Source organism: Myotis yumanensis, unplaced genomic scaffold, assembly GCF_028538775.1.
Source record: "Myotis yumanensis isolate MYYU_CA2020_CCGP unplaced genomic scaffold, mMyoYum1.0.hap1 SCAF_8, whole genome shotgun sequence".
Classification (NCBI taxonomy): Eukaryota; Metazoa; Chordata; class Mammalia; order Chiroptera; family Vespertilionidae; genus Myotis; species Myotis yumanensis.
This window is the reverse complement of record NW_027223759.1, coordinates 60,753,536-60,779,437: the sequence shown is the minus strand read 5'-3', so window position 1 is coordinate 60,779,437 and position 25,902 is coordinate 60,753,536. Positions and strand designations below refer to the sequence as shown.

The 25,902-nt window shown below is 39.7% G+C and overlaps 1 protein-coding gene across 2 annotated transcripts in view; it reads right to left on the bottom strand.

Moving 5' to 3' along the window:
• The window catches only part of STAM2 (signal transducing adaptor molecule 2), a 43,437-nt gene extending 22,261 nt beyond the window's left edge, over window positions 1-21,176 (bottom strand). For both annotated transcript variants that reach the window (XM_070422996.1, XM_070422997.1), the window contains exons 1-7: window positions 21,006-21,176; window positions 5,538-5,622; window positions 4,524-4,599; window positions 4,318-4,416; window positions 3,334-3,480; window positions 2,382-2,451; window positions 1,616-1,802 (exon numbers count right to left, since the gene is read on the bottom strand). In XM_070422996.1, coding sequence (XP_070279097.1) covers window positions 1,616-1,802; window positions 2,382-2,451; window positions 3,334-3,480; window positions 4,318-4,416; window positions 4,524-4,599; window positions 5,538-5,622; window positions 21,006-21,045 — 704 coding nt within the window. In that variant the 5' untranslated portion in view covers window positions 21,046-21,176. The remainder of the gene's footprint in view (window positions 1-1,615; window positions 1,803-2,381; window positions 2,452-3,333; window positions 3,481-4,317; window positions 4,417-4,523; window positions 4,600-5,537; window positions 5,623-21,005) is intronic.
• Between the last annotated feature and the right edge of the window lie 4,726 nt (window positions 21,177-25,902).

Genomic DNA, 25,902 nt, shown 5'->3' with positions numbered 1-25,902 from the left:
AAGGCGCAGGCCAGGCCGAGGGACCCCAACAGTGCACGATCGGGGCCGGGGACACGGGAGGTTGGCCAGCCGGCAGACCCCAGCAGGAAGCTCACCTACTGGTCCGAGTGTCTTCCCCCTGGTGGTCAGTGCACGTCATTGCAACTGATCAGCCAGTCAACTGTCTGCCCCCTGGTGGTCAGTGCATGTCATAGCAAGTGATTGAGCGGCCTTAGCATATCATTAGCATATTATGCTTTGATTGGTTGAACGGCCAACTGGACAATCGGACACTTAACATATTAGGCTTTTATTACATAGGGTAAGAGTTTCAGAAGTGTAAACCTAGGTTCTTTTGTAAATATTCTCACTAAAACAACACTCAGAAGCCTGACCTTTCAAACTGTCACCATTCAGAGCCCACACTATCTCTTCACCTTCACATCTATTTACTCTCCTTCAGGGATCATGTGCTCAATTCCAAAGGGTTATTTTTAAAAAAGGAAAAAACTTCTGTGAACACAGTGTTATCTTGACTGCCTGAGACCTTTGTTTTCCTATTCTCAGTTATTGAAATTTTTTTGTCCTTTCAAAATCAAAGTTCATCTGAAATGGACTCTGGATAAGCTTTCTTTCCCAGATGCTTGCATCACATGCAAATCTGTTCTCTTCTGGACCCCAACACAGCCTCTTTTATGGCATTCACATAGAATTCCATACAATTACATGCATAGCAATTTTATTTATTTAGGTTTTTAAATGTTTTTTGTTTATGCCTGGCTGGCATGGCTCAGTGGTTGAGCATTGACCTATGAACCAGGAGGTCATTGTTCAATTCTGGCTCAGGGCACATGCCTGGGTTTTGGGTTTGGTCCCCAGTGTGGAGTGTGCAGGAGACAGCCAATCAATGATTCTCTCTCATCACTGAGAATCTATCTCTCTCTCCTTCTCCCTTCCTTTCTGAAATCAAGAAAAATATAAAATAAAATAAAATATTTTTTATTTATTCTAGAGGGAGAGGGATAGAAACATAGAGAGAAACATTTATCAGCTGCCTCCTACAAGCCCTCTAATGTGGATTGGGCCACAACCCGGGCATGTGCCCTGACCGGGAATAGAACCTGTGACCTTTTGGTTCATGGGTCAACTCTCAACCACTGACCCACACCAGCCAGACCTGTATAGTAATTTTAACTCCCTTACTTTATTCTAGGTTTTAGAAGATAGAACTGTGTCCTCATTTTAAGAATTAGGGAGGAGCCGAGCATAGCTTTTGGTTGCTTTGACCAAAGATAATATAGCTATATGTCTTCCTAAAGTTAACTTGCCAGTAATATTTGTATACAAAATCCCCAATGTAAATGCATTTAGATAACTGAATATTTATGTTTCCCAACTGTGATACTCACTTAATACATCTTTTATGTAAGATATAAAGTAAAATCAAATTTAACAAAACAACAAGAAAATCATATTATCGCGTCTAACTTTTGTAAGTTTTATTTTAGGAAAAACAATTAAGATATGAACAGGTCCTATGACATACTGAAGTAAAAAAGCTAAGTATCCAGGGTTCTAAAATAAGGATATGATCCTGAACTTCAAAATATTCGAGAAATAATGACTGAAAACATACCTGTCATCCAAAACAATAATAATTTCACCATGTTTAAAGGTGAGTTCATTGTCCTCAACGGCTTCAAAATCATATAAAGCTCTCACTTTCCTTGCAACTTTATTATTTAACTGAACTTCTGCAGATGGATATAAGGATTTTGTTTCCGTGTGCTGCTGCTTCTGCTCTTGCAATGATAATTCAATAGCTAGTTTGAAAAATTAAAATGCAAAAGAAAGGTAGCCAGAATTAGTTCTGATTTTTCAAAATTTAAAAAGAAATATTAGATAATGTAATATTTAGTAAGAATAAAGCAAGTCAGTATTTTGTTTAATTAAACACTAAGCAGTTAACTTTCTTGAGGGGCAGAGAATCATGACATTTTTTAAAATAAGGTTTTTGCTCATTCCTGATTTTAACAGTCTGTCATATACAGCAGCTATTATTTTTATAGCGAACAGATTGTGACATTATAAAATGGGTAGCTTTCCATATAGGACAAGCCGTGAATATATATTTCTGTGCTTGACTCATAACTTTGGCATTAAAGAAAAGGTGAAATGTAAGCTCTCCAAAGGTAGGACATTAAATACATATTACTTACAAAGATAATGAATTAATCTTATCACGTCAATTGTTTTCCTTACTTTTCAGACTCCATTAGTGTCTAGCTTTGAAAATACTAAAATACTAAAAGTATACCCAGTTTTATTATAATATTTATTTCAATAAATTGTTTTGGCCAGGATGTTTCCAGTAATACCAAATTACACGTTTGATGACTTACCTTTAGCTATGTCTTCATCTTCTTTGTTTTTGTTCGATGACATACCATCCTTGGCAGCAGTCGAGACAGTCTGTAAATGTACAACTAAAATAAACACAACTATCCTTTCAAAGAAAACACAAGCTCTATAATTACTCACACATGCTAATTGAAAATAAAACTGATATTAACTAATGAGTTTCATTTAAAAGTGAAGTTCTTTATGATAACTTTAAGTAGTTGTTTTCAAATACTAAAATAAAAGATCAGAATTTTCATGAAAACATTATAAACTCAAAAAGGACACAACTGGCTTATACCCCACATAAGTCTTAGTAGCTGACACAGAACTTGGCATACAGAAAGCGCATGAATAATAATCTTGCCCGACTGCACTTCCTGATCTAAATAATCCAAGGTCCCTTACTCAGTGAGAGGTGCTGTGTCACTACAGGCGGAGAGCTACAAGAGAAGTGGCAGCAAGAAGCCATGCAAACTACTGAGGAGGAGGAACGACAAAGACAAGGAGTGCAGTTCTAGGAATGCTTGCTAAGCTCCCTTTTACTACTCATTGTGCAGCTCTTCAGGCATAGCAGAGGACTAAAGAAGGTCATGCTTAAACTTAAAGGTATGGAAGACAGATATGTCCAGGATTCTGAATCATCAACCAGTTTGTTAACACAGATTTTTTTAAGAATGACATGCAGAAAGGACAGAGCAGGAAAATGCTTGCTTTTTTTTACTTATAAGACTTCTGTCCTAAAAATGTACCTTGAATCCTTAGACCTGGTCAGCTATAAAGATTCTTTTTGTCTCTTTAGTCTATAGTCTAATATATATATATTCCTCTTCTTAGTCTCTTTCCCTAGCCCATATCATAGCATGATTAAAACAGACCTTGCCCAGATTTTACATAAAATACATACCCTCAAAATAGTATAGGGTCAACCATGGGTTTGAATGAAGCTCTTACCTGAGAACCTGTTGGAGGAAAAGTAATTCCTTCTTCTTTCATAGATTTAATAGTTGCAGATATCAGACTAAACTGAGGGTCCTTTTGAAATTCTTCTGACCACTCCACCATTAAAGATTTCAATTTTTCACATACTTTAGGATGAGCCTTTAAAAAAAAGGTAAAGAAAAAACAATTGTGGTTAAAATTAGTACGTGAATTATTTAACAACAAAGAGAATTAACACCAAAATTTTCTTTGCTTGAACATCAACAAAAGGCCAACAATCCCTAGCCTGGATGAGTACTTGATAAGTGCCTATTTACATTTTAAGATACAGTTATTTCTTGAGAAATTACTTTTTGAACAACAAATCTTTTATATTCAGAGATCACTTTTCCTATGTTTTCTTAACATTAAGATTTTTATGTCAACCAAACAAAAATCTGGTGCTTCAAGAGTTTCCATTTCAAAGAAATCAGTAACACCAACCCTGTAGTGAGGACCCCCTCCATCCTGCTCTAAACTAAGAGCCCCCTTTGCTCTCCATCTCTAATGGGAATCAGTACAGAACAGTGGTTCATCTGGACTCTGGTAACAGAAACCTGAACCTGAACCTCAGCTATGCTACTTACTAGCTGGCATGACTTTGGACAAGTTACTTAACTTCTAACCCTCAGTTTCTGCATCTATAAAATAAGAATGACAAGAGAAGCTAACTCCTAAGTGTTGTCAACACATTAAACAAGAGTATATGTAAAATGCTTAAAGCAGCGGCTGCCAACTAACCATCAGTGAAGACCAGCTACTATCATTAGCATTATGCTTTGGGAAAGAAAACAGTTTTTGGTGCTACAAGTGAAAACATAAAATTTTAGAACAGTATTTCATTACAAATTTATCTAAAATTGATTTTATTTATAATACTTTATTAATGCTCATATAGTTAAAATGACATAGAGTACAAACATATTTTAATACCTTAAATATCTTTTAAAAATTTACCTTATTTTTTATCACAGCACGTACTTCTGTTGCAAAATCACGGGAACATACTTCTAAATGAAATATTTTCCCACAGTTTGCCACACAAGCCTCAAGAAGCTGTAATTAAAATAAAAATCAATATAAAAATGTTGAGATAGTATCTTAACTTAATAAAATAAATATACATTTAAAATTTTGATAAAATAATAACGACTTTTACTTACAGTTAATGCCTGCAGAGCAACATGAGGAACCTTATGATTTACCCTTTTCATTATGGCTTTTAGGCAATCTTTTGCTCTAAGAAAAAAATTAAGAAGGTTAAGTATTTATTCAGAATTTCAAATCAAACATTAAAAATATGAGGTATACTACTACCAAAAAACTTTAAATTTAAAAATAAAATCCTGCAAACTTTACTTCATTACAGGAATGAATCTATAAAACGACTCTACACAATCTTTTGTTCATAAACCTGTAGAAGTTAAAAAAAAAAAAGCTTGTTGCAAAAGTTACATATTCCAAAACCAAGAGCCAAATCATTTCAAAAAAGGTCCGTCAACACAAGAGAACTATTATCATATAAAAATATATTTTCATGTGTTCAAGACAGACTTAGCTTTCAGACAGCAAATTCTTATTTTCAAAAAAGTGAGCAAGATAAACAGTCTTTAAGGTTTCAGTGTAAACATGCATGAATGCACCCTGAAAAACTGTAATATTAAAACATGCTTTCATCAGTCTTCTAAACTTCTAAAGTATAATCAATTCAGCTTAATTGCTACATCTCCCCAAAAGTACCCTTTTTTATATTCACTTTTTTCATTATGATGTTATTTACCTATTCATTACTGAAAGATTTTTCAGCATATTACCTATTACATTTATCTACTTCATTATTGAAAGACTCGCATACATGTCTACGTTACAAGAGAAATTCCTGAACAACTAGTCAATACATTGTTAATATGTCTCTACTGTGCCACTGGATTTGTGTATTTTAATTTATCTCTACTGGATTTATGTATTTTAATTTATCTCAGGTTTTCAGTTGAATTCTTTTCCATTTGTTCTTTAAGGATAAGGTCTATCCCATAAATCCTGCCACCATGATCACTTTATTTTTATTCCCCCCGAAATAAATAGAAAAACCCCATTTTCTTTTCTAAGTTACACCAAGAAAAGAAACACAGGTTACTAAGTCCCTAGACATTTACTGAGCATGGTGGGCATCTTACCCATTAGGAGTGCTTCCAACTTTGTCACATATGTCCATAATAAGACTCCAATCTTCCGTAGTGTTGTACTCATTTGTGGCTTTTTCTATAAGATATCAGTACACACAAAAATTAGGACATATATTATGTAACATAAAATACTAAGAAAGGCATAGAATAAGCCCTGCCTTTGCTTTTGCTAAATATAAAAGAACTATGAAAAAAACTTCAGAAGATATGGTATTTTTACTAATTTTAATTTTAAATTATATCACTCAATAAATTAAATGTTATAAGGTGCACCAATAAAGTGTCTTCTAAATATCTATATATAAAAGGCTAAGTGACCATCCGACTGTCCGACCAGCCAGTACCTATGACGTGCACTTACCACCAGGAGGCAGATGCTCAACGCAGGAGCTGCTGAGCAGTGGTGACTTGGCAGCTGCGGTTCTCGGTATGTCAGAGAGCCGGTTTTAGCCCAATCCCCACAGGCCAGGCTGAGGGACTTCACTTGCCAGAGGGACCCCCCTGCTCACTCCGCAGACGCCCTTCGAGCCAAGGTGCCACCCCAAGAATTCTAATTAATTTCCTTTCAATGTGCATGAATCCGTGCACCAGGCCACTAGTAGTTAATAATAATAAATAACATTTACATGAACTTTTTAAAACAGCTTTACTGAAATATAATTCACATTCTAATAAAATTTGCCCATGTAAAGTGTGAATAAATTTATATTCACAATTTGATGTTTTTAATATAATTAGAGACTTATGAAACTATCACCGCTATCTAATTTTAGAACATTTTCATCACCCTAAAAAGAAGTCTATACCCATTGGCAGTCACAGTATAGTCTCGCCCCATCCTCTCCACCCCAGACCACTAATCTACTTTGTATCTCTATAGGTTCCTATTCTGGATTTTTCATATAAATAAAATCATGCAGCATACGGTCTTTCCTGACTGCCTTCTTTTAGTTAGCACAATGTTTTTAAGATTCACCCATGTTGAAGAATGTATCAGTACTTCACTTGGTCTTATTGCTGAATATTATTCCATTGTTTAGATAATACCTTATTTTATTTCACCACCAGTTGATGAACATTCTGGTATTTTTTTTTTAACTTCTTGGTTAATATAAATAAGGCAATGCTGCTATGAATGCTTGTGTACAAACTTTTGTGTGGATGCATGCTTTTACACCTCTTTGGTATATACCTAGGAGAATTGCTGAATCTCACAGTAACTCTATTTAATTTTATTAGGATGTGGCAGTTTTTCAAAGCATCTGTACCATTTTATGTTCCCACTAGCAATATGTGAATTTTTCATATATAGTTTTAAAACACTCCAAAAATATACTATATTGCCCTCGCTGGTGTGGCTCAGTTGGTTGAGTGTCATCCCATGCATCAAAAGGTTGCCAACTTCATGCTCATCTTTTCCCTTTGCTTATGGTGGAGTTTTATTTGTGCTGAATAGATCTATCATTCTTTTCTTTTAATAGTATCTTTCACCAGTGTTTTCAACTACCTGAAGATTAAATATTTACCTATATCAGTGGTTCTCAACCTTCTGGCCCTTTAAATACAGTTCCTCATGTTGTGACCCAACCATAAAATTATTTTCGTTGCTACTTCATAACTGTAATGTTGCTACTGTTATGAATCGTAATGTAAATATCTGATATGCAGGATGGTCTTAGGCGACCCCTGTGAAAGGGTCATTCAACCGTCAAAGGGTTCACGACCCACAGGTTGAGAACCGCTGACCTATATTCTCTTGTGTATATATACTGTTTCTCTTTTATGGGTAAATCTTTAGTCTACTCAGAAATTTCATTTAGCACATGGTGTGATAGGCACGGATAGAAAAATATTCTTACACAATATCTGCAGTAGATCCAACATCTAAGAATCTATCCTTTCCTCTTTGATCTGAGAAACCAGAATCAATTATCAAATCTTGACACACAATTTTGGCCATGTGAAACACAATTAAATGTGAAACCTATGCAATACCCTCCAAAACCCTTCTAATAATTTCAAAAATATCTAAACAGAATATTTTTATTTGACTAATTATTTAGAAAATTAAAAGCCCTGACTTGAATACCCTATCCAGCAGAGTATTACTGTCTACACATGTAGGGCTCATGATTACTCTTTGTGAAAAGTATAAAATCTGAAGGTTTTATAATAGCCTGCCAAAAAGAATTCTATTTTTCAAGTGAACAAAATAGCAGTTAAGTTATGTACTTAGGAGCATTTTAAACTCCTGGAAAAATTTTAAATATTATAATTAAGGAAACATTCTTTTATAGCATGTCATTTTGCCCAGTGTTGGAGCCATAGCTCACATTATCCTATGTCAAATGCATAGAAAGTAAGAGAGTTAAATGAGCTCTCCTGGGGCCTACCTGCTAAATTTCCAGGGTTTCGTGGGTGTAAGCCATAACATTTCATCACCAGGTTTTGATTACTACCTATAGAGAGCTTCATTTACCCAGTGAAACATTTCAGAAAGACTCTAACAATATCATAAAGAAACAGTCCATAAATAAGGCTCCCCTTCCACAGAGTCCATTATGTTCAACATATAGCTTTAAAAAGAATTCAAGTCTACTCATAAAACTTTTAATAAAATAGGCTCTATCAGTAATAAAAAAAAATTAACTATATAAAATAAGAATGCCCACAAGAGATCTTTAAAGCTCCTCCAACTATGTTTGGAAATAAGAACTCATGACTGATCTGCTTCCAACCATGACAAAATATCTGGTACCAGATTTGCTATTCTACCAAAAACAAGTATAAAAAAGGCCAAAATATATGAGGCAACTGTGTTCAGAAAATGAATAACAGTCAGTGCAGGTCTGAGATCTTTCAGAGAAAGGTAATATGAAATGAACCTCACAATGGCCCCAGATTTCTGCCTGGGAAGACTTTCCTGTCCCAACATAAGGAAAACCAGCACTAGTAGAGCAACTCAGAGACAGAGACCAGATTTCTGAACACATGCTTCTTGTTAATCAACACCTCCCCCCTCCCCCCCCCCCCCCCCCCCACACACACACACACACGAGACTCAAGATGAAGTGTAGCAGAGATCACTTACTATGGGGCTGAAAGGTAGTGATGCTGGAGTTTTTGGAATTTCTGCCTGTTATGAACTGAATGTCTGTGTCCCCACAAAATCCATCTGTAATTACCTGCCAGTGTAGCAGTATTTGGAGACTGGGCCTCTAGCAAAGTGATTAAGGTAAAATGAGATCATAAGAAAGGGGCCCTAATCCAGCAGGATTAAGTGTCCTTAGAAGAGATACTAGAAAGCTCTCTCTCTCCTCACACACAGAAAGAGATCATGTGAGCACACAGTGAGATGGCGGCCGTCTGCATCCCAAGGGGAGAGTCCTCACTAGACACCAACCCTCTTGGGACTTTGATCGTGGACTTCCAGTCTCCAGAACTGTGAGAAAATACATTTTGGTTGTTTAAGTCACTTAATATATGGTATTAAGTTATGGCAGGCCAAACAGACTAACACTCCAGCCAACTAGAGTAGAGAGAACATTTCCGACATTCAGTTGAAACCCCCAACACACCACATTTTAGGAGTAAAGGTCCCTAGAATTTAGTTCAATATCAAAATAGGTCTGCCTCACAAAGAAAACAAAGCCTGACAAAAACCTAAAAGATCCTCCAATTATATAACTACCTGACAGAACAAAACTCAACACTTTTTAAAGGAAGACAACATAATCTAGCCACTTCCTTACAAAGAATAACTACAATGACCAGTATAAAGTAAAAAAAATTGCCCTAACCGGTTTGGCTCAGTGGATAGAGCGTCGGCATGTGGACTGAAGGGTCCCAGATTCGATTCAGGTCAAGGGCATGTACCTTGGTTGCGGGCACATCCCCAGTAGGAGGTGTGCAGGAGGCAGCTGATCGATGTTTCTCTCTCATCAATGTTTCTGACTCTCTATCCCTCTCCCTTCCTCTCTGTGAAAAATCAATAAAATACATTTTTTAAAAAAGTAATCAAATCTGAAGAACAGAAATAAAGATTAAGAAACTGAACAGAGTTTCAGTTTATTTGTTTTTTAAAACTTTCTCTAACAAAATACTGCAAATTAAATAGTTTAAAATGCCACCTGTTACTAATTCATAATTCTGTAGTTCAAAATCTAAGCAGGCTTGCCTAGGTTCCATGCTCAAGGTATTCAAGGCTTGTTGTTGGGAGATTGATGTTATTTAACTAAAACATGGTAACTAAATTCATGCACATTGGAACTATGTAAAGTGAGTAAACTAAGGCAGAGTTTAAATCTTTTTTCAAATGTACATGGAACTACCAAAAACTAGAAATAATTTAGGATAATATACACAATATATTCTCTGAGTACAATATGTTTTTATCAGATCAAATGTAAAACCCAATCACATGGAAATTAATCATGTAACCAAGACTATGATAGGAAGGCTGGGTGAAAAAGGTGAAGGGATTGAGCCAAAAAAACCCCACAAAGACTATAATAGAAGCCAACATAAAATTTTACTATAATTAGGATACAACACATTAATACCGGAGGGAAAATTATTTTTAATGTGTTAATAAGAAAACAATTATTTTTATACCTTAAAATTATAGAATAGAAAAAAACTGGCAAAAGAATTTCTTTAGAGCAGAAATAAACTAGGAAATGGAAAGCAAGTAAATGAGCAGAATTCATTTTGGTATTACATGGAAACCACAGCTGCCAGTTTCTACTAAAGATATAAAAATGTTCTTTCTTTGGACCAATTCATTATAAACTGAAAAATTATTTGAAAAATGTAAGAGCTTGCGAGTTGTCAGTTATCAAAAAAAATTCAGTAATGAACAATTTTTAATTCTATATGCTATCATTTAAAAATTATCTATATACTAGGTGTACTGGTTAATAATGTGGATTTTTTTCAATAGCTGGAGTTACACATATGTTGATATATATGCAATTTGATATGTATGCTATTTTGTTGTATTGACAACAAGCTTCAAAACTTATGTCAAATTTTCTGAAGGTGTTAACATCATAGGTATTTTTACGCTTAAAAATGTCTAATTTTGTGCCAAAAAAAGAGCATTTGCAGGAAGTTTTAATTCATTTATTTTGAAGTGCTGCTGAAAGTTATCGTATACTTCAGGAAGCTTATGGTGAACATGCTCCATCTCAATATACTTGTGAATGCTGGTTTAAACGCTTTAAAAGTGATGATTTCTATGTGAAAGACAAAGAACGTCCAGGTCAATTTGAACCACGCTTTGATGGTGAAACAACCAGAATGGACCAAAAGACACAGCAAAGTAATTTTGCTTCAGATAACACACCATCACACTTCAAAACCAGTTAAAGACACGTTAAAAGATCTTGCCTGGGAAGTATTAACCCACCCACCATATTCACCAGACCTTGCTCCTTCAGATTACCACTTGTTCTAATCGATGGCACACACACTTTCTGAGCAGCACTTCAAAACGTAAGAAAAAAGTGGAAAATTGGGTCTCTGAATGGTTTGCCTCAAAACAAGAAAAGTTCTATTGGGACAGTATCCACAAATTACCTGAAAGGTGGGGGAAATGTGTAGCTAGCGATGGACATTACTTTGAATAAAGCACTTTTGATGTTTCTCTTGAAATTATCGTGTTTTCTTTGATTACAAAATCCGCATTATTAACCGGTACACCTAGTATATATAAAAGCCAAGCGACTGAAATAACTGGAACGACTGGTCGCTATGACACGCACTGCGGCAGGGCCAGCCGGCCAGCCTCCTGCAGCCCCAATTGGGGTGGGCAGGCTGGACCCCACCCATGCACGAATTCGTGCACCGGGCCTCTAGTACTAAATAATAGGGGTATTGTATATAACAAAATTTTTAAATCCTTCATTATTTCCCTTCATGCTTTCAAAAGAGACCTACTAAATATATCTTCTGAGGTTCATTAAAAGTCAGTCAGAACTGTAGCTACTTCCCAGGACCTTCAATTTTCGACATTCCTTAACTAGAGGAGACTAAAGAAAGTCGTCTTTGAATGGAACAGTAATAGCTGTCACAAATAGGTCTCAACAGTAAAATATGTTAGAGGTGTTGTGTCATAGGAACAGAGAGGTGCTTGTCCCTTAAGCATAGACAGTTACAGATCCATTAAGAAAATAACATAAGAATAGTCTAGAAGATGGAAGCAATATTTATTACTACACAAGAAGAATTGAAGATGCCCATAGGCTAGGGTGAAGTTCAGTCCTATAAAGGAAACATATGTTTGGGCAATACCAAAATTTCTCAGGTTTCTAGGAACAATATTCTCACCAATGTTACTGACTATTTGAAATAGGAAAAAGACTGAAAGCAAATACACTTTAAAATTTTGTTAATAAATGAAAACGTAAAAAAACAACCCCCCCCCCCCAAAAAAAAAACACCCAAGGTAGGAGAGGGAGAAGGTTAGATTTGAGTATACATGGCAACTAAAAAGGGGAACAAAATACAGGAGAAAAAGAAATGATATACTTTAAGTTTTGTTTTGATATCTGCGTGATAGATGGATAGAACTATCAGCTGTCAAATGACCAGTGTTTGATATTCCACATGACATACTTATAAATAAAATGTACTCTTTTAACATTAAGAACATCTCTGAGGTCCTTTCATTTAAACAAACAAAGGCAGTACAAAGACACATCCATGTAAGTACACTGCTATAGTATTATTATATTGTACATTTACTTGTAGAAAATCATCCTCTCGCCCACTTACCTTATTTTCAAACAATAATCTAAGTAAGCTTAGTAGTAGTATTAAAGAATAAAAATGTGTATTTTAAGTGTCAACATGATCAGTTCATAAGAAACAAAAGTATAAATTACAATGTCTTTTCTTTTAAATCCTAAAAGAGCCTAAAATAAATTCCCTTTTATGATTTGACCAAATGATCAAAAAACAAAGGCCCAAAACAGGTAAGACTATCAAAGTGAAGAAAAACAAGACTGGGGACTTGCTCTACCACCTATAAAGGTCACTGAGATTAGACTGTGGTATTGGTGCATGATAGCTAAAAAGAACAGTGTGGAACAGAAAGCACAGACACAGGCCTCATGAAAGGAAATGTACTGTATGAAGGAGAGGGTTCTCCAAAATAGTGGGGAAAGGATAGACAATTCAGTAAATGGTGATTAAACAAATTGATTATTGTCTATTGTCAATTGACTATCCAATTAATCCTTCCTTGGAACTTACACTAAGATTGAGTCTAGGTGCATTAAAGACCTGTGAAAATCAAAACTTTAATAAAACTTTCAGAAGAAAATATGACAAAAATCCTTATAAACTCAGGGTACAGAAAGCTTTCTTAAACAAGAAATATAAAATCAAGGGCGAAGCCTTGGCTATTCAGAATAGCTCAGTTGGTTAGAGCATTGACCCAATACACCAAAGTCGTGGGTTCGATCTCTGATCAGGGTACATATAAGAATCAACCAATGAATGCATAAATAAGTGGAACAACAAATCGATGTACTGGTATTTCTCTCTCTCTTGCTCCCTCCCTCTCTTCCTCTCTCTAAAATCAATCAATCAATACATTCTTTTAAAGCAGGGAAGAAAAATAATATAACTAAATTAAAACTTAAATTTTCTTAACAATAAAAGACATCCGAAACAGGTACAAAGAAGCAACAAACTGGAATCTATATTTGCAATTCTCATAACCAATAAAAGGTTAGTAGAGAATTATATGGAACCCTAAAAAAAAAATCCTACAGAATAAGTAAAAGTAATGAGAAGGCAATTTATAAAAATACAAATGGAATGACCAAGAAATATATGATGTTCAACTTCACTAGCAATGAAGTTAAAATAAAATGAAAACAATGCCCTATTTCACATCCATCAAACTGGCATAAATTTAAAATCTGACAATACCCAGTGTTAATGACAATGTGGAACAATAGGGACTCATTCCACCACTCGTGGGAGTAAAATCTCCCACAAACACTTAGATGGGTAATTCTGCTATCTAATATTTTGCTACTCTGCACTATCCACACTTGTAAAAGGAATTTCTCTTCAAGATACAATCGCTGGAGAATCTCTCAGTCATGTGAATAAGAAAATTATGGATAAGAACTTTTACTGCAATGTTGTCTGTAATAACAAAAAACTGGGGGGGAAAAACTTCATGTCCATTAATGGGAGACTGAATAAAAAATGTGGTGTAAGCATACAGTGGAATACCACATAGCTCTTAAAATTAATGAACTAAAGCTAGGAATATCACAAAAAATGCTGGATGACAAGCTGCAAATGAAATGCACAGAATACTTTTTATGAAGTTTAAAAACAGGCAAAGCAATACATGTAGTATACAGGTACGCACAGTACATACAGTTGACCCTCGAAAAACATGGGTTTGAATTGCATGGTCCCACTTATATGCAAATTGTTTTCCATAGACAATTTGAAAAAATTTTCTGATGAACCAGAGCCTAAAACAGATGACATAAACTTATGGTGTTGATAATCCAATACAATACTGTAAATGTATTTTCTCTTATGATTTTCTCTCTTTTTTTTTTAAATATATTTTTATTATTTCAGAGAGGAAGGGAGAGGTAGAGAGGTTGTTAGTAGTTAAGTTTTAGGGGAGTCATATGAAGATTTTTTTACTGTGCAGTGGGTTGGTTTCCCTAACCCCCATGTTGTTCAGGAGTTATTTTATAATATAACTGTATATTATAATATAACTGTATATTATAAAGCTAGAGTTTATAGCTTTTTGTAGAGTGTTTAACTCTGAGAAGGGAAGCAGAAGAATAGGATAGAACCTCACTGTGTTCAAGAATTGACATAAGTACATAGATGTTATAAATTTGAACATATTTGTATTATTGAAGTACAATCAATATCTACTTTCATATTAGGGTTTCTTGTAAATATAAAATTCCCAAGCTAACTCATTTTCAAGTTCTAATATAACACAAGCCAAAGACACAACAATACACGCATTCAAATTTCACTTTTAAGATAAAAGTTCACACTTCAATCCACTGTCAGAATTTTACAGAGGTAGAATTTGAGGTCAGCTTTGTGGGACACAAGTAGGTGTATCTTTAAGGAAGGAGATACCAAGGTTGTTTTAAAAAAAAAAAAAAAAAAAAAGCAAAAGCCTATTAGTGAATAGTAAATGGCAGAGGCAGAACCTTGCAAGAAGGATTGCCTGGACTAAGGAGAAAAAGATAAGCAAATAGAACTGGAGTTAGGGAGCAGAACAGACTAGTCACAAGTCAGGAACCAATGCAGTGAGACTGGAAAAATTAGTACAGAATATAAGGAAATGACATTCCTTTTTTTTTTTTTTTAAATATATATTTTTATTGATTTTTTACAGAGAGAAAGGGAGAGAGATAGAGAGTCAGAAACATCGATGAGAGAGAAACATCGACCAGCTGCCTCCTGCACACCTCCCACTGGGGATGTGCCTGCAACCAAGGTACATGCCCTTGACCGGAATCGAACCTGGGACCTTTCAGTCCGCAGGCCGACGCTCTATCCACTGAGCCAAACCGGTCTTGGTAAAATGACATTCCTTTTAACACTAACCACTAAATCGTCCTACTGTGGCTCTGTCCGCATGTTTCATTTTTCCCTTAAAATCTTTTAAGATGGCTGCACCAACCAAAAACCCTATATTCCCTTTAAGATGCTGGACTGGAGTGTGTGTATATTTTTGTTTTTGCCTCAGCACAGCTTCAAAGGAATTTTATTAAAACAAAAAATAAATCCAGATTTGAATAAATCCAACAAATATTTAAAGAGCTCTCATGCTACCATTCCTAGCATACCAATCAGGATTTGTATATTCTGACTCTGAATAAAACGGGAACTTCCTGGCCTTTGGCCTGCTTCCATTTGACAAGTCATATTCTATCATCAACTTATGACTCACTACAGCTCTTCCTCTGAATCTGAGAAAAGGGTTTCTTCATGACATGAATGATGTCAGAAAGACTGCTCACCCTCTGGTGAGACTCAATACGAATCAAAGAAACATAGTTTCATCTTTCAAGGCCCTTAATTACAAAATGACCATACCATAAGGTAAGGTTACTTCTTGTAGGTAGAAATACTGTCAGAAAAGGGGGAGTGGGAGGAGAGGACAGTGTCAATACCTTTACAAACAAAAAGTCTGCCTGGAGGTCTTAGTCTTCTCTTCAGAGAAGATGACTGCTTTAAGTAAAAGGAAGTATGTAAACAAAGCATGTCATGTTATCTCTAGTACTATGATAATCACACTACATGACAACTGCCTTTCTATGTGTATATGTGTCCTCCATTAGACTGAGTTACCTGAAGGCAGTAATCCAGTCTGTCTATTAAATTTTTGTGTCCCCAGAACTTAATGCAATGTCTGACATACAGTAATCATTCAATACATGTTTATTGAATGAAAGGTGAACAAAGATATGACCAAAAAAAAAGAAAAAATGGCCGAAGCCGGTTTGGCTCAGTGGATAGAGCGTCGGCCTGCGGACTGAAGGGTCCCAGGTTCGATTCCGGTCAAGGGCATGTACCTGGGTTGCGGGCACATCCCCAGTGGGAGATGTGCAGGAGGCAGCTGATCGATGTTTCTCTCTCATCGATGTTTCTGGCTCTCTATCTCTCTCCCTTCCTCTCTGTAAAAAAATCAATAAAATATATATATAAAAAAAAAGAAAGAACAAATGGTAAAAATCTGACTGAATCAAAGAGAGTAAGTGAAAAAGACAATGCATTATGGCAAAGAAACATTCCTGTAGACATCTCAAGTTAAATAATGACTTGCTTGTATCGCTTACCCAGTGGTTCTCAACCTTCTGGTCCTTTAAATACAGTTCCTCATGTTGTGACCCAACCATAAAATTATTTTCGTTGCTACTTCATAACTGTAATGTTGCTACTGTTATGAATCGTAATGGAAATATCTGATATGCAGGATGGTCTTAGGCGACCCCTGTGAAAGGGTCGTTCAACCGCCAAAGGGTTCGCGACCCACAGGTTGAGAACCGCTGGAGAAGTTACAGATGGATCTCAATTAAATTTGCTCCTTCACCTTTAAAAAGTCTTTTGGATACTGACAATCACACTTGAGTTAATAAATAAGTACTTAAGGTTTGGTTAATGGCAATGCCCATGAAATAATCTATACAGAGCTATATTTTTATGTCTGCACAGCAGTGTCTCTTACTACATTGGTACTAAACTGTGAAAAAAACTCAACCCACTTCTAGAAGTTTTCAATCAGAAAACAGTGGGCTTCCAGAAAAGATTTCCCTTGAAGAAAGAGTTCCACAGTTTTAAAATTTGAAAATCATTTATCTTATTCAAGTTTGCCCATTCTGTTTTATTTCACTAGGACACAATAAAAGTCTTCACACCAGCAATCTCTATCTACACTAATAAAAGAGAAACATGGTAATTGGCGTACGACCGCTACCCTTTTCATTGGCTAATCAGTGAGTATATGCAAATTAACTGTCAGCCAAGATGGTGGCAGGCAGCCAGGCACTGAAGTGAGCATGAGGCTTGCTTGCTGCCGACTCCAACGTTCCCCGCCTCACTTGCCGGCCTCTCAGCTGCAACTCTAAGCAACTATGTACTATGTTGAAAATAAGAAGCTAAACAAAACCCCAGAAACCGGCTTCCATTCAGCCGGGCTCGGACCGCAACATTGTATCGATGTTTTCAGCAGCGAGGCCTTAGAGCTAAAGCTGGCCCAGAATAAAAAAAAAAAAGAGAGAAGAAAACAAGGAGCGGTTGGAAGCTTTAGTCACTCGCCAGCCGGATAACAGCCCTCAGCCCCTCACCCAGACTGGCCAGGCAACCCAGTGGGAACCCCCACCCTGATCCAGGACACCCTTCAGGGCAAACCAGCCAGCCCCTACCCATGCACCAGGCCTCTATTCTATATAGTAAAAGGGTAATATGCCTCCCAGCACCAGGATCAGTGGAGCAGCGAGGCTCCCGGCACTGGGATCAGCGTGACAGGGGGCAGCGCCCAAACCCCCTGATTGCCCCGCGGCTCTGTGACAGGGCGCGGGGCCACAACCTCCCTATCCGCCCTACTCTGTTTGTGACAGGGGAAGGCACCCCAACCCCCTGATCAGCCCTGCTCTGTGCCTGATAGGGGGGAGCTTCCCAATCTCCTGATTGCCCTGCGGCTCTGTGTTTGACAGGGTGCGGCACACCAACCCCCTGATCGGCCCTGCTCTGTGTGTGACAGGGTAGAGCCATAACCTCTCCATCGGCCCTGCCCCGAGTGTGACAGTGGTGGCGCCCCAACCCTGATCGGCCCTGCTCTGTGGGTGATAGAGGGTGGCGCCCCAATCCCCCTCCACGGGCCTTGCTCTGTGTGTGACAGGGTGGAGCCATAACCTCCCCATTGGCCCTGCCCTGAGTATGACAGGGTGCAGCGCCCCAACCCCCTGATCTGCCCTGCTCTGTATGTGACAGGGGGCGGTGCCCCAACTCCCCTATTGGCCCTACTCTGTGAGTGACAGGGGGGAGCTCCTCAACCCCCTGATCGGCCCTGCTCTGTGCGTGACAGGGTACAGAGCCCCAACCCCCCTGATGGGCCCTGCTCTGTGAGTGACAGGGGGCAGCGCCCCAACCCCCTGATCAGCCCTGCTCTGTGAGTGACAGGGGGCAGCGCCCCAACCCCCTAATTGGCCCTGCTCTGTGCGTGACAGGGGGTGATGCCGCAACCTCCCCATCGACCCTGCCTTGAGTGTGACAGGGGGCGGTGCCCCAACCCCCCAATCGGCCCTACCCTGAGCGTGACTGAGGGTGGCATCGCAACCTCCTGATCCGCCCTGCTCTGTGCATGACGGGGCAGCGCCCCAACTCCCCAATCGGCCCTGCTCTGAGCCTGACCAGGGGCTGCACTTAGGGATTGGGCCTGCCCTCTGCCACCCGGGAGCAGGCCTAAGCCAGCAGGTCGTTATCTCCTGAGGGGTCCCAGACTGCGAGAGGGCAAAGGCCGCCTGGGGAACCCCCCCTCCCCCCCGAGTGCACAAATTTTTGTGCACCAGGCCTCTAGTATATATATAAAAAGGCTAAGTGTCCATCCAACCAGTAGCTATGATGCACACTGACCACCAGGGGGCAGACAGTCAACGCAGGATCTGCCATGATGCACACTGGCCATTTACAGACCTGGCGCTGACAAACCAACACTCCGCTTCCCCCAAGTGGGACACAGGCCCCGCCACCACCCCAGATTCACCCCACCAAATCGCAGCCAACGCTGCGAAGACCCCATGGCGCAAAATGCAGCCCACAGCCCAGCCCGAAACAGTTGCTATGGCGCCAGATAATGACAACACATAGCAACGCCCGGCTTCCTCTCCCTAGTGACTAGCCTCCTGGGAATTTCTTCAGCCCAGGAATATGACTTGATTTATAGCCAGGTGGAAACATTTTACACTTTAACCAAATGTTTGTGAAATGTTTTCAAGTGCCTCATCTCATTTGATCCTCACAGAAGTCCTGGAGAAGGTAGGTAGGAGACTCGGCAGAATCCTATTTTCTTTTCATTAGCTGGAAAATGGAGAAAGTTTAGAAACTTGACCCGACTGAAAAGAAGTAAGAAATGGTGGAACTTGAAAATGACTTCAGGTTTTCTCACTGCGCAGAATATAGTCAAACACTGCTGTAGTTAAATATTTTACCCTTTGTTCTCCCTGCATGATCTACAATAATAATCTGCTTCGTGTTAATATTTACTGCTGTGTTGCTGACAATTACCTGAAAGAGAAGTTGGGGTGCCTCACTGGGCTGGAAAAAGTTTAGCTACATCAGAAAGCAGGTCTAATTAAGCAAGTTTATTCTATATCTAAAAAAGGCTAAGTTGACTCACGCATGCGCAATACATATAAAGCTCTCACTGGCACCAATCGCACACGTCAATCTGTCATTGTCGATTATGAATTTGGTTGACACTTCTATTATAGGGAAAGGGTAAATAGCGATATTAAAATATTTCTTCTAATTAATTTCCTTTCAATGTGCACGAATGCGTGCACCGGGCCACTAGCCACTAGTAAGCAATATGAGTCTCAGTGCAATAAAGGAAGACATCATTAGCAAAGGCTGCTTCCTAAACTTATGCCAGTCACAGGTATTAAACTACCAAGAAAATAAGTTGAATAAAATTATGGAAATACAGCCCTGACTGGTTTGGCCAGTGGATAGAGCGTTGGCCTGCGGACTGAAGGGTCCCAGGTTCGATTCCAGTCAAGGGCATGTGCCTTGGTTGCAGGCACATCCCCAGTTGGAGGTGTACAGGAGACAGCTGATCAATGTTTCTCTCTCATCAATGTTTCTAACTATCCCTCTCCCTTCCTCTCTGTAAAAAATCAATAAAATATATTTTAAAAAATTATGGAAATACGTATTTGACGACTATCTAGGATCAAGATATAAAAACGCTTAGCTCTTTGGGAATGGAAGTGACTTATAATGTACATTGTATTTGACTTTTGAACACACTTTTGGAATCACATTAATATATCAAAACAGGGCACTTTTTAGTGTCTTCATAGTAAGAAAATTGTAACTTATGAAACAGGTGGCTCAGGGCTGTGATGTGAAGTACCTGTGTGATCCTGGTAATTTTTAGCCACTCGTTTTTCATTACACCAAGTCCTAAAGCTCTATCTAGGGTTCTTTTAACAAATCTTACTTAGCCTATTTGTTTTTACTTTGATTCTAGCGCCCCAAATAGAAAAAAAATAATAAGTTCTCTTATCCCGTCCATCTTCTTCTCACTTCATGGTCACTGAGACGAAAGCGCTCCTACAGCCCCAGCCAATAAATGCTAGTTGTTCTGGGCGGTTTTGAAACCCTGGGATTTTCCTTTTCATACCCCAAGACAACATTTCGTAGCACTGGCGCCAGCCAGGGACAGGGAGGAACACTGCCAAAGGCGGTAAACAAATGCTGAAGCCCCGCTCTCAGGGCCGGGCTGCATTTGTGTAGGAGCGAGGAGAATAGATTCTTCCCGCTGAATGGGGCAGGCCAAGGCCTCTAGTGCTGGGCTGCCCTGGACCGCGGGGTCTCCGCATCTGCATCGCCCCCTAAAAGGGCCAGGGGTGCTAACCTGCTCTACAGGCAGCAAGAGGTCTGCACCGTCAGCTCCCCGACTGCTCCCTCGGCCCCGCCGCCAACAAGTCCCAGGTCCTTCTTCCCCATTCCAGCGTCTGGCGAAGGGAAAGGCCTCCCCCGGGGTCCCCAGCCTCAGGTGGGTGGGAAGCCCTCCCCAGGCCGCCAGCGATCGGGCGAAGAGACCCTCCGAGCGGCGACGCCCCCTTCTCTCCCTCGGCTTTGGCTTCCCAGTCCCCGGAGTCGCCACAGCCCACTTTCTACCGCGACTAACAGCAGCCCCGGCCCGGAACCAGCACTTACCCACGTCCTGCTCGAAGGGGTTGGCGGCGAACAGAGGCATCTCGCCCACACCCGCGCCCTGGTCGCTGCGGTCTGGCTGAGACGGGCAGCTGCTCGGGGCTAGAGGACCGGCGGCCACAGCTTCCTAGACGGCTCTGCTCCGACCGACACCTCCTACTTCCGCCGTCGCACCTGCCTCAGTCCCGCCTGATCCGCCAGCTCCGGGTCCGCGCTCCGCCCCCGGTTCCGCCCCTGGGACGAGGTCCCGGCAGCCGTGAACATCCTCTCAGCGGCCCTGTCGCCGCTGCCCGCCAGGAGGAGGAGGCAGCCCTGGTTACAGGCCCCCGTGGGCATCAGGCGTTCTCCGTGGACACCTTTCCATCGCTAGGACCCCGGCAAGCCACGGAGCGGGGTCCTTCGAGGGCCGGAAGTTGTCGCGCTTACTACTGGGCGACGCCAGAGGCCCGTAGCTACAGTGGTAGGGGCGTCGCTGCTGTAGGGGTCGCGGTTGTCCGGGGTTTTCTGCGTGAGGCTGCGGGTTCAAACGGCTAAGTACTTGGTTCCTGAGCGGCAGCCTGGTTCCTGCAGGCAGCCGTGGACCCGCGGTTGCGGTCGCGTCACAGTCCTGTTGCCCTGGAAACTGATGGAGCCTTGGCAGAGAGGCGGCTTTGAGAACGGACATCGGGTTTGGTTCTTCTCTTGGAGGGCTAATGGCGCTGCACTCTCCTGGTGCCTGAACCCCACCGGAATAACCACTCTGGGAATAACTTTGACTCTGGGGACTCCTAACTTTTTACTTCCATCGTGAAAAGGCGCCCAGAAAATACTGCTGGACTCTGGGAGTCCATAGAGGAGCGAGGCACATCCCCTGCCCTCAGGTTGCTGACAGGAGCATAAGACATGACAGTATATGACAATCCTGATATACAGTAGCCCCCCTTACCGGGGGGGATGCAGCCCCAGGCCCTGCCCCCCTTGGGTGCCTGAAACCTTGGGTATTACCTGTTTTTTCTATACATACATACCTAGGATAAAATTTAATGTGTAAGTGAAGCACAATAAGAACTTATGAACAATAACTAATGAAATTGAAGTTATACTTTAATGAAAGTTGTGTGAATGATTCTGGGTCCATTATTAAGTAAAATAAGGGTTACATGAACACACGCACCGCAATAACACAAGTTGATCTAATTAGGGGGATATGCTGGACAAAGGGACGACTCAAGGCCCAACCAGCTGGAGCAGGATGGCTGGAGGTGTCATGCTACGCAGAATGGCTCGCAATGTAAAACTTAGGAGTTATTTCTGAAGTTTTCCATTTAATATTCTCGGACCATGGTTGACCACGAATAATTGCAACCATAGAAAGAAAAACCGCAGGTAAGGGTGGACTACTGCATAGTTGAGGTCACAAACTCAAATTCCCTTAGGATCCAGCCAGGATCTAAGTAAATGCAAAAGTGCAAGCACCCTCTCACCCAGATACTCCCTCTCCTTAACCCTGCTTTATTTTTCCATAGCATTTATCACTTCCTAATATATAATTTACTTATTTTCTGTTTCTCCTCTTGTGAACATAAATTCTATGGTCGGTTTTGTTCATTGCTGTATCCCCAGCATCTAAAACAGTGTCGGGCAAGCAATAGGTGCTCAATAATACTTTCCAAATGTAGCCACGACCATCTAACCAAACAGCATGTCTCTGACGATGGTAACTACTGAGAAACTTTCGCCATTTATTGAAGTATGGGCCCTACTAGAGTTTCCAATTTTAAAATGATGTTTAAGTGCTAAGAATTACTTCAACATTTTAATAATGGATCAAGCAAAACCATCTTACAACCTCTGGTACAAAGACTTGGTACGTAGAAGAGGAAATCCTGACACCTGGCATAGATCAGGGAAGTGGTTGCATTTTATGCTATAAAGATAGGTGCACGTAGGAATCATTTGCAGGTGAAAGGAGCTGGTTTTAAAAATAGCATTGAAACCAGGATGTCAAAATATGTTTGGAGACTTTCTGGATGGATTTGACTAGGATTAAGGCTAGTGTTGGAATGGAAAACAAGGCTAGATCGAGATAAGACAGATTGGGAAGAGCTTTAAGAGCAAGCTAATTTTTAACAAAAGTTTAGCATACAAGGCACTAGATAATCATTTAAAGATTTTGAGCAGCAGAATAGTTTTCTAAAAAGAGTTTCGAGATATTAATCTGACATCACTGTTATGATGTAGAGTCTACATTTCAGACGAAGAAGCAGACCCAGGCAGGACCGTTTAGGAGGCTGTTGCTTCACATGAAAGCCATGGAAGACCTCACGTAGAGGAGCTTGTATCAAGATAAGAGCAAAGGGCTGAGGATTAGTCTTTGGAAAACATTCACGTTTTAAAGAGACTCCTTTTGCTCTGGTGTGCAAAGAAATGCAACTTTTACATTTTTCTGTTATACACCCTCTTTTGAGCCCCTGTCTCCTTGATAACAGAAAATAATCTTGTTAAATTCAGCTCACGTGCGCACACACACACACACACACCTCCCAATTACACTGAAATACCACTTTTATGATTTTGTTTCCTTACTCAGGAACCTATTGGATTTTGCTTGCCATGAAAAGTTCGATCTGGGATGTTATTGTTTTGGTAAATAGCTCATTTTTCCCTGCCCAGTAACCTTATTTCCCATGGCTTGAAGCATCAGTTTTTGAAGTCAGATGAAATTTCAAATCACAGCCCTGCCACTGACTATGTGACTTTGGGAAAATATTTAATAGGAACCTCAGTTTTCTTGCCTGTAAGTATATACTTTATAAATTTGCAATGTAGATTAAATAGGATCATGGAAGCTTTTTATATAGTAAGTGCTCAGTAGTGCTTATAGCATGAAAGAACTTTTTTGCAGTGATGGGTGTGTTTTACATTTGCACTACTAGCCACCTGTGGCTATTGGTCACTTGAAATCGGGCTGGTGAAAATAAAGAACTGAGCCCTGGCTGGTGTGGCTCAGTTTGGTTTTTATACCAAAATAATGCCTCTCTAAAGTACCTTACCCCCGTGCACCAGAGGGTCTCTGGTTAGATTCCTGGTCAGGGCACATATCCAGGTTGTGGGTTCGATCCTGGTCAGCACCTCTGTGCTGGGGAGTGTACAGGAGGCAATGGTTCATGTTTCTCACATTGAAGTTTTCGCCCCCTTCTCTCCCTCCTCCCCTGCCCCGCACTCCCTGCACTCCCCCCCCCCCCCCGTCTCCTTCTCTCCCTCAAATCAACAAAAACATGTCCTTGTGTGAGGATAAAAACATTTTTACAAAAGAAAATAACTGATTTTTAAATTTTATGTTAGCTAATTTAAACTAAGCCACATGTAGCTAGTTGCTAGCATATTGCCACCACACTAGACAACATTGTAAAAATCAGTTAGAAGAGGAATAGAAGTGCCTTTTGTTTGTATTACTTGTGCCTTACAATATTTCCCTTTCCAAACATACATGCTTTCCTCTTCCACCTATCTTCATCTTGTACTTTTTGTTTTTCACATCTGGAAATTTAAGATTCAATGCAACACCCATATTCTCCTATAGCATTCCTCAGTTGGTGCCAATCCACATCTTCCATGTCTCGGAACCTTTTATTGAACAGATGGTCAACATTGCACTACTTGGGATGTAACATTCCTCTGAGCTGGCTGTGTGATTGTTGTAACTCCCCAAAAGCACAGCATAAGGATCTGTGTGGTTTTTAAATTCTGTGCCTCTCCCAAGCATTTAGCCCAAGCATGTCAAACTCGCGGCCGGCGGGCCACATGCCTGACATGCTTGATTTAGACTATGACTTAGAATACTGTAAACACTACATTATGGACTGAAGATTTTTGTCCCCCCAAAATTCATATGCTGAAATATAACCCTCAATATGATGATATTTGGAGGTGGAGCCACTGGGAAGTAATTATGTCATGAGAGTGGAGTCCTCATTAATGGGATTAGTGTCTATAAGAAGAGGCCAGAGTTAGCTCACTCTCTCTCTGCCACGTGAAGGTACAGGAAGCTGGTAGCCTGTATCCCAGAAGAGGATCTCACCAGACCTGACCATGTTGGCACTTTGATCTCAGACTTCCAGCCTCCAGAACAGTGAGACACAAATTTCTGTTGTTTATGACCATCCAGTCTATGGTACTTGGTTATAGCAATAGGAACCAGGACACACTGAGTAATCCCATGTTGGATTGATTACATGTCCTTTACCTCTCTGAGTCATTCCTCTGGCCTTCCAATCCCCACCCCCATTCTCCAATGCTGGCTGAAAAGAACAAAGTGCCCAAATAACTAATTAAATACTTATTACCTTTTCTACCTTTGTGTTACTTTATCTTCCCTACTCTTGCACAATGAATAAAAGCATTTTTTAAGTACATCACACTTTTCATGTTTCATTTAGTAAACATTGGGTGCTTACTATTTACAAAATACTAGTAGTAGGGGCATGATTTGATGATGGGGGGTGAAAGTTGTATAATAGCTGCCCTTTAATGAGTTATATTCAGAGGTAGAGAGTGATTTAGGAAAATGATTAATGGAAGATTAGGAAAAAGGGAAATACCAAGTGCTAACTGAATAAAGATCAATGGTCTGTACCATTTAAAATATTTTAGTTGAGGATAATTAGCCTAACATATTAGGTGTTAGGAATTCTTCTGATTGTAATGAAATCTTATCTCAAAGTAAACTCTCACAAAATGAGTAGATTGAAACTAAAAGAGAAACTATGGACAGTCTAAAAAAAATCAATTTGGAAATCAGCTTATGAAAAAGATAATATGGAAAAATAAAGGATAAACAGAAGTAATAATAACATTAAGGGTTTATGTTGTAGAAGAAAAGAGTACAACTTCAGGAAATTGTATATGTACACACATGAGT